Source organism: Aythya marila (assembly GCF_965140915.1).
Source record: "Aythya marila genome assembly, chromosome: 1".
Taxonomy (NCBI): domain Eukaryota; kingdom Metazoa; phylum Chordata; class Aves; order Anseriformes; family Anatidae; genus Aythya; species Aythya marila.
The window spans coordinates 152,536,576-152,545,727 of record NC_139042.1 but is presented as its reverse complement, the minus strand read 5'-3'; the positions used below and the strand labels follow the sequence as shown (position 1 = coordinate 152,545,727).

The following is a 9,152-nucleotide window of genomic DNA, read 5'->3' as shown; positions in this document are numbered from 1 at the left end:
CCCTGCAGCAGCCCAGGCTCTCCTTGGAGCATCTGCCCTACTACAAGGCAGAGGTGAGTTTGTAAAAATCGATGGCTGCATGTGGAGAGTGCAGGGGGGCTGAGGGTGCAAGGGGCTGTCGTACAGTACCGTACAAAAATAAAAATATAAACCAGAAATTAAAAGGCTGGAGTGGAGTGTCGGGATCACATCCTCAGGCCTCTGGCTTGTAACAGCTAGGGAATGAGAAAGAGAAAAAACAGATCAAAGGCAGAAAAAAGAAACTGAGCATGGAGGGGAGAGCAAGAATGAGGAAAATAGAAAGGGCACATGACAGAGGAAATGAAAACAGAGGGGAAAAAAGAAATGAAAGAGGAGTGAAGGTGAGGGAAAAAAGAAGAAGGAAGGAAATTCTCTGTGATTAACATAGACTGACTTTTAAGAGAGTAACACTCAGATCCCACAGCCATGGACAAGGAGGCTCTTGAGCAGAGGGAGTGAGAAATGGCACCCAGCTAACCAGTGCCCTCCATCAGGATGGAAAACGGCACCGAGCACCAGCAGTTCAACAAGAGAGCCAAGTTTATCAGCTAGAGAGAGGACTCCTTTGAAAAGCTCTCTGTGCCCAGGCTCACACACTGCTGGGGAAGCCTGCCTCAGCAGGAGGCAGAGCACAGAGGTGCCTCTCACACACAGCTGCAGGAACATCTGGAGGGGGGACCCACAGCACCCGCTCTGCTTTCACCACCCTCTGTCACTGCACTGTCACCCTGGCAGTGGGAGTGGGGGAAAAGCCCAGGGAAGTGCCAGGAGGGGAATATCACAGCCTGCCTCCTGCAAACCGCTCTCTCTCTGGCAAAGGAGCTGCGGGACGGCAGGCAGGAGAAGCGATCTGGCATGCGTGGCAGGCAGCCACATGGCAGGCATCCCCCTGTGGCACCCCTGCCTGCTTTGCATTCGTTCCCAGCCCTCTTCGCTTCTCCCAGCTGCATCCTCCCTCCCTCATGCTGCCAGAGCCTCCAGTCCAGAGCTGTACGGTCTGCTCGGCCGGTGACGACACGTGAGAATCGGAAAAGCCACCTTAGGAATGATTCAACCTCCCCCTGCTTCTCCTCCTTCCCAAGCTCTACAACCTGGGGCTGTACCCACACGAGGGGAGGGTGTGAGTCACTCATGCAGAGCTCAGACGGGCAGGGTGTGAGAATGCAGATAGGTTTAACGTACCTGCAGAGGAGGAAAAGTGAGGAGTGGAGAAAGACAGGCCCTGAGCGGGGAGCACACAGGCCCTCAGGTTTGGGAGGGGAGGCGGGGAACCTGGGCTGCTGGGGAGAGGCTGTGAGGGGTGAAGAGAGCAGAGGGAGGGATGCTGGAGGCTGGGGAGTGTGGTATGGTGTCCCAGGCAGGTGACAGTGCAGAGATGGGCACGGAGGGGAGTAGGAGGGAGGATCCGGAGGAAGAAAGAGTTTAGTGGACTCCCGAATACATGGACGGTCTGCAAATAAAAATATAACCATGAATAAACCAAACAGTTACAAACACAAAGCAGCAGCCAAGGGAACGGCTCTCCCCTGTGGGCTTTATCTCCAGAGAGACTCCTGCTCCCCGGGAGGACTTCCCCTCCACCCCACACCTGCCCTAGTCCTTCCCTGCTGCTAGCTGCGAGTTCTCACCAGACAGGTGGACGAGTCTATGCTTGGGGGGGTTATTTCTATCATTGTCCTCAAGGATTTGCTGCACCTTTCTCCTCTGCTTCTCCTTCTGCCTCTGCCTCCTCCTCCACCTCCTGCTCTTCCTCCTCCAGGTCCTCCTCTGTGCTCTGCGGCCCAGCATGCAGGACAAAGGGAAGAAAGAGTGGAGACACTTGCAAGATGAGCCGTGGCAGTTCTGACACACAAGGGCATAGAGCTATGGTCACAGTTCTGGGATAAAAAGGGACCATTCCCCACAGACAGGATAGCTCTGGGTCAGGAAGAAAAAAAAAAGACTTGTCTTCTTCTGGAGCATTATGTCAGGGCTATCTAACACCCTTATAAATGCTACAGTCCCACTGCCCAGCAGCTGCCACCAGCCACTAGCACTCCTTCCCACATCCTAGGTGTCTGCAGGATGCCATGCACTGCCACACATTCCTGTCCTTCCCTCAAAAGCAGAGCAGGCGAACTCCTCAGGCCCTTAGGCTGGGACTCAGCAAAAAAAAATAATAAATAAATAAATAAATAAATAAATAAATAAATAAATAAATAAATAAAAGAGAATGCTGTGAAACCTTTCAGGAAATCACAGCCTAATGGCAGCGACACGCAGAGCATGGGCATGAGGAAGCATGAGGGGGATGTCAAAGTAGCATGAGAAATGCCAGGGTCATTTGGTAAAGCCATTTGCCACACGCATCCAGGCGCCACCACTCACAGCACACACATTCCTTCTTTTGGGCCACACGTGTAATCCCGTGGTGCTGAACACCGGGAGAAGCCCCTGCACTTCACCACTGAGGTGCCCCACGCTCATGGTGGAGAGAGGAAGGAAGAGGGAGTGAACCAGGGCAAATGGTCTCATAGGGAACAGGAGCAAGGCCCCAGCGAATGGTCTCACCTTGGCTTTGTGGCTAGGCTCGGAGCTCAGGCCGTTGGGGGAGTTGTACAGCTCCTTGGAGACCACACACAGGAACTCGGACTGATCCTCATTGCCATAGCTGTAGGATGAGCCAATGTTCACAAGCTAGAGAAGACGAGAGCAATGATAACAAGCACATGTTGCTGCAAGCTTCCACTTCAGCTGGGGAGCAAGGGAGAAAGCCCACCACGCAGCACGGACTCCATGCCCCCAGTAGAAAGGCCTCATAACTGAGGCAGCACAGAGAATAAGGAGGGGAGTCAGACAGGACGCAAAACAGCTTAACCTCACACAGCATCCCCTAAGCTTCTACAGAAGAGGTGAGACAGCAATTGTGACAGCACCATCAGCAACTGACCCAATATTTTCAGACAGAGAAGTCTGCAGACTGCATGGTATCTGTGGTCCTTACTTCAGAAGATAACTGCTTGCCCCTCTCCTCTGCCCTCTCCATACCTGTTCAAAGCGCCATCCATCCGACATAGTGGAAACCATCTGAGTGAGCTCCTCTTCCTGGCACTGCAGCACACGGTAGACATGTTTAGGAGGCACCTGACAGCAAAATCACAGACAAGCATGTTGAGAGAGGACAAATGCTAAAGGCTGCTGCCCACCTGCAGAAGGAAGTGGTAGCAACCCTCTTTTACAGAGCTGTCCTCCTCCTCACATCCCAGGTTAAAGAGGGAGCTGGAAACCACCGCGATGTGCTATGCTGTACTACACTGTTTTGGGAAGCAAGAATAATGGTATCACTTTTGGAGAAGAGGGACTGAGCTGAGAGTTTCCTGCAGTGTCCTCAGAAGATACTGGGCTCGTTCTGACAGGGAGGTTGCATTTGTCATTACACATGCCACAAATGCCGATGGGGCTTTGCGAGCACAAAGCGATTGCGTTGCTGGAGGCTCACAACCTGAGGCGGACACGATGAATAGTGAGACATCAGTCAACACTCCCAGAAGACAGTTTTAAAAAGGCTATTGGCCAAGACCGGGTATGATTGCGCCACAGGATTGATTCCTTCTGCCTCGTTTTCTGTGTTTTAACTCTTCCACAGACATCCCTCCACCTGCTCCCTCAGATTTTGTAAGTATCCTCACACTCTTCACTGCGATTACACTCTCAGGACTCCCTGCAACTAGCTGGCTTCTTCCAGGAGCTAGAGGAGCTAATTTAGTTTCAGGGACCACACCCAGCTTTACCTCTGGAGCTGTAAAACAAGCCTGTAACTTGTTTATTGCGACTAAATTGGTGTTAGCCAGTCCCCAAGCAAGGTTTTGCTATGCAGAGATTAGCACATAAACTCTTAATTAGTTGCTTCTTTCCTTGCTGCCTCTCCCAAGCCTGCTCTCCCGTTTAACTTCTTTTCCCTTTCAGCATCTCCCCCTTCACCTACTATCCATTCACCCACTACTTGCCAATTCCTGCTGTACCTGAGTCACTGTGTAGTCCTTCTCCTCCAGTCGATCCTTAATTATTCGGATTAAAGGGCCAATGTTATAGAACTCTGCTTCTTCGAGCACCCCTAAGAAAGAGCGATAGAGAAACAATTGAGAAATCTAACAGCCAGTCTTTTTGGCTGGCTAAAGATCAACTCTTGGGACGCTTCCCAAGGTCATGTCCCTTGAAAGAATTGACACTCCAGCCTCACTCAGGAGTTCAACAAGTTCCTGTTGATTGAAACCTTTACTGCAGAGAATTGAGCACTGGCTCTCTGCATCGTGCTCCTGCTGCTCACCCCAATTTCTTTGCACTGTCTGCTACGACAGAAACAGGCATTGCCAATGAGGGTTGGTGCCAAGGCCTGGTAATACATTTCCAGGAAAGGAAAGGCTTTCCCTGGGAGTCTGAGATTACTGGCCAAGAATAACTGTAGACTCCAACTTCTTTCAATGACCACTAGTTATCACCTTGTTTAGGCCCTCTTTGGAAGGCAGAGAAACACAGAGACCTTATCAGCAAAAGATCCTAGAAAATCCCATCTTTCCACCCCCCCGACCAGTTAGAGTTGCACCCACCTTGCAGCTCCATAAGACTTCAGACAATCTTTGGCTCTCTCACCTGTGCTTCATCTTAAAGCAGGTAAACAGAGAATTGTTTTGTTTTGTTTTCTGCACAGTGCCTGCAGCCATCAGCTCTCCCGAGACTCTCCTGTTTGCTAACAAGCCGTCAGAGAAAGGGAGGTGGGGTCCCAGTGGGTCAGTGAGGAGAAGGAGGCTAGGAACCAACATTTACATGACTCCAAACCAATATGCAAACAATGCAGGTGGAGGGATTGATCCTTCTCTGAGCACTCAGACCCCTTCAGAGTTACCTCATTCAGCCATGAACCCTCTAATGGGTTAGTTTTATACCAGCCTGTCTGAGCAGGAACAAAAGGCAACGTTAAGCTGTGAACAAGACTCCTGTTAACACTTCAGATCTGGTGCTAAAAGCTGTGGCTGAACTCTGTCTGACCTGAGGATTACAAGCAGGAAACATCTCTGAATCACGTTGATTACAATTCTGTACCATTGCTTATAAATATTTTCTTTTTGAATTATAACTCATGAAATGATTCTGAAGAAAACATTCCTTGGTAAAAATATGTAAGAGAGAGGGACAAGAAGGCTAATGAACCTGCAGAAACTGTGGTTGGCAAGGGATGGACAGCACAGCCTGCCTTTGAAATTGGCTGCTTGTTAGACCCAAACATCCAAAAAAATAACGAGGCATTGGGGATCATTGGCTCGTAACACCATGACGATGTTACTGAGTTATCCTATTGGACTCCCTGTCAACATTACATGAGGGATTGGTTTGTCTGGCTTGCTCCGCTGGAGCTGCTGCAGTCCACAACCCAACAGAGCACTAGCAGCATGCATCACATATCGCTGATGAATGATGGTTTTTATTAGTCAGTAGAAGACACAAGCTTGGTCTGTTTGGTCTTCTGGGTTTTCGATCCAAATTAGAAACAGGCATTAACAGAAAGCTCAGTCACAAAGCCTGATCAGGAAAGTCTACAAGGAATAGGCAATAAAACAGTTTATTGATGCTGGTAAACCTTGCCTACTTCTGTCTCAGTGACACCTCTCCTGAACTAACAGTCACAAAGCTGCAACACGTGCAGGATGCTCCAAACCCCTTTAGTCAAGGAATTACTGGTATGTTTTCCAAGAGCTGCAGTGAAGGCCTGCTCAAGTGCCCCACACCAACCTTCAGAAGGACAACGAGAGAGAAGAAGGCCAAGTCCAGTGCTCTGGCTGCCTCCGCCACGTTAAGTGGGAAGTTTCTGAGCTCCAAGACTCACCCTCTTCTGCCATATCTTTATCCAGGACCAGCTTCCCATGACGGAGGAAATTCAGGATGGGTCCAAAGTAAGTGGGGTCCCGGTCTATTAGGTATGCACCCGTCTCATCCTAGCAACAGAGATAGACCATGCGGTGATAAAATGGATGGTAAATGTGAAAAATGTAAAAAAAAATGTAAAAAAATGTAAAACCAACCCTCTAATGCTCCAGACTAGAATTAAATACACAGCCAAGTAAAAATGTTAACTTTTCTAAAACTCCTTGGAAACCATGGGCCCTCGGTGTAGCTCCTCTCTGGTATGATCAGTTAGAGAGTGCACATAGCAAAGTTCTCCAGCTGAAGCAGATACCACCCCCTTGTGAGATGATCCAAAGCATAAGGATCCCAAAGCACATGCACACAGAAGCATTTGCATAGGACAACAGCCAGGCACCGTGCAAAGCCACAGCTGGGCAGGGGGACATCCTGTCCTGCACCCACAGGTGAGGTGGAGAGCAAGTTCACCACAGCACCACAGGGTTTGGGGTAATGAGCCACAGATTTTTAAGTTTTGGTGGATCTCTGACTTTCTAAAGGTTTTATCCCCGTGGAATGAACACCTGCAATTCACTCTCCTGAGATATACAATGGAGAGACTATAGTCACGTCAGCCCTGCTTGGACCTTAACTCCTGCATTATGCTGCCCAGCATATTTATTTCAACATGGACCAATCCAGCTGAGAATGCCAAAAAAACAGACCTCAGGCTCCTCCCGTAGCTGTGTGTGAGGCCTGGCGTGAGGGAGCAGAAAGGCCCCTTACAGGGCACAAGGCTGAGTCAGGCGGGTGCAGCTGGGAGGTAAACCCAGAGGATTGGGGTGATAGAGCAGCAGGGGAGCAGGGCTGGAGCAGAGATGGCCTCGCTTTTCGCCAGGCAGGGAAATGGGGTGCTGTGCTACGGGTAAGGCATTTGGAAAGGGTTACTCCTGCTGCTGTCGGGGTCTGGCTCCATCCCTGCATCCATCCAGCCAGCCCTCCTGCCCTCCCCGTGCTCGGTGCAGGGGCACGGTGCAGGAGGCGACCCAGCTGCCTTACCCGGTCCGACTGCAGCTCCTCGCCCTGGCACAAGCGACAGAGGAAAGATTTCTGCTCCCGGCACAGGGTCTGCCTGGTGGTGAGGAAGACGGTGCCCCCCACATTGAGCCTCACCCACTTGGCCTGGGCGCCAGCTGGGGCTGGGATGTCCCAGCTGCAGCGCAGCCCCACGGCGCCCTGCATTTCTTCCCCGCCTTCCATCCTCATCCTCAACCCCCTCCAGGCACGCAGGGACTGCTGCAGGTACTGCCTGCCGGGGGATGCTGGGATCTGTAGTTTGGCTGCCTCTCCTTCCACTGCAGCCGTGGTTCCCTAGGGGCCAGGATCCTCCCTGGGACCACCAAAGAGGGTCCAGAAGGGAGGAAGGATCCTCCGTGCAGGAGGATTTGGCTGCAGCTACTAGAGGTGAGCAAAAGCACAGCCCCGACGCTCCCTGGTTTCCCCCTCTTCCTGGTTTCACCGAGAGGCACGGAGCATTATGCAAAATTCCTCGGCATGTATTTCCATGTCCACCCTCTCCAGCTCGTGAAAAAGGTTCTGGGACCTGTAGTTCACAAGGATGTGCACAAAAGGGTGCTGGGAACTGTAGTTTTCCCAGCCCACCCTCCCTGCACGAGAGGATGTTGGAAGGAAGGGGCCTGCCATACGTGGCCCCCGCCTTGCAGCCAGCAGTTTGCCTGCCTCCAGCCCTGGGTCTTGCAGGGGAGCTTCCCTGGAGTCGGAGAGAAGAACCTGCCCTCTGGCAGGCAGCAGATTAAGCCCGTCAGCACTGTACTCCACGGCTTTCCCTCCAGGAGATATATTACCCCAGGCTCGCAGCTCGGCGCTGCATCAGTCGCCACACTATTCTTGCTGCAAAATGTGCAGACAGCTGCCTGCTTGCTAACATATGTAGCGACACTTCTGGGAACTCTGTCTTGGATCTGCATGAAGTGCTGGCAGGGGGCAGGAATAATTTTTCTTCTGGCTCGGAGGAGCCGCTGATTCAGCAGATGTCCCCCCACGCTGTCCTAGCAGCACAAACCACGCCAGGCAGAGCCCCCTGTCTCCTTCCCCTGCGCTCCTGTCACCCAAAATGCTGTTTGGGCAGCAGAGAGCTCCGGTTTTTACTCAGTTCTGCACAGTTTTACCTCTGCCCCAGGCACGTGTCGCCTGCTGAGGCCAGTCCCTCCTCGAGGAGTCCATTCTTGCCTCAGTCACCCCTCCTGCCAGACCGAGCCTGGAGCTCGGCAGCTCATACCCACGGGACTCTGTTCAAATGCAGTCCTTGGCATGGACACAACCTGAGCGAGAGCTCTCTCCAGCAGCTCCGCTTTTCCCACTCCCACCTAAAGACCGCCGGGCTTGCCAGCAGCTCAAGCAAATTGGGGATGGAAAGGAAAGGCTGATGTTTCGCCTGAACGTGGCCCAAAGTCTTCCTTCACCTAAAGCTGCTCTGTGGCTCTTCTTTGCCAGGGCAATGCAGCACTGCAGAGAGACTGTGGTGCCTTATTGACACGTTCTTGCACCTAGATCCTGGGTCTTTTGAGGTGGGACTTTACTAGGGAAGAGAAAGATGACATTTTACTCACATTCCTTCCTTGTCTTTTCTTCCTTCCCTCTTTCCTTTTGCTTAAAAATCACTCACATTTATCCTCATGGCACAGGAAAGCAGTGTTACCCTTCCCCCAAACCACGCAGGACCTTCCTGACAAAGACAGTATAACTGTGTGTGTACTTTGCTCCTTGCATGGAGGAGTGCAAAGGGGAGGAAGGGAAGAGAGGGCAACACGGAAAAGGTTTTGAGATTGCTGACCTCCAGCTAATTTAAGCACGGGAACAATTTAGCTGCTGCAGGGTGTAAATTCAAATAACTCTGGATCTCCTTTAATTTATATCAGAAGCTTGGCAGCACTGTAGTGACCATTAATAGGGAAGAGGATGAAAAACTATTTTTTCTCCTACCTGTATGAAGTGTTAAATTAGTCCTGCATTATTAAATTAGTCCCCAGCCCTGAGACCACTCTCCACTGAGCAGAGGACATCAAGGATGCTCAGACTAACACTGGCCTGAGCTGAAGCATCACACAGAGCAGCACACTGTGGGACTGCTGCCTTTCTACTTCTGGCTCTGAGTCAACCCATGGCACATTCGAGAGCTCTGCCCTGCACCCTAGTGTGTAAGGGATGCAGGACCCTGCCACTGCTGGCTACAG

The 9,152-nt window shown here is 51.4% G+C and overlaps 1 protein-coding gene across 4 annotated transcripts; it reads right to left on the bottom strand.

The window, feature by feature from the left end:
- Nucleotides 1-52: 52 nt before the first annotated feature.
- KCTD17 (potassium channel tetramerization domain containing 17) lies at nt 53-7,377 on the bottom strand. Of its 4 annotated transcripts, none has more exons than XM_082782075.1 (7): nt 6,958-7,377; nt 5,882-5,990; nt 4,023-4,114; nt 3,049-3,144; nt 2,572-2,697; nt 1,650-1,795; nt 100-215 (listed from the first exon to the last, which is right to left on the bottom strand). In XM_082782075.1, exons 1-6 carry the CDS (start codon nt 7,162-7,164, stop codon nt 1,700-1,702), a joined length of 726 nt encoding a protein of 241 aa, XP_082638201.1. In that variant the 5' UTR covers nt 7,165-7,377; the 3' UTR covers nt 100-215; nt 1,650-1,699. The 4 variants fall into 4 exon arrangements, with proteins under 4 accessions (XP_082638202.1, XP_082638201.1, XP_082638199.1 ...); XM_082782074.1 differs by lacking the exon at nt 100-215 and adding an exon at nt 1,335-1,471; XM_082782076.1 differs by lacking the exon at nt 1,650-1,795 and having other exon boundaries at nt 53-215.
- Between the last annotated feature and the right edge of the window lie 1,775 nt (nt 7,378-9,152).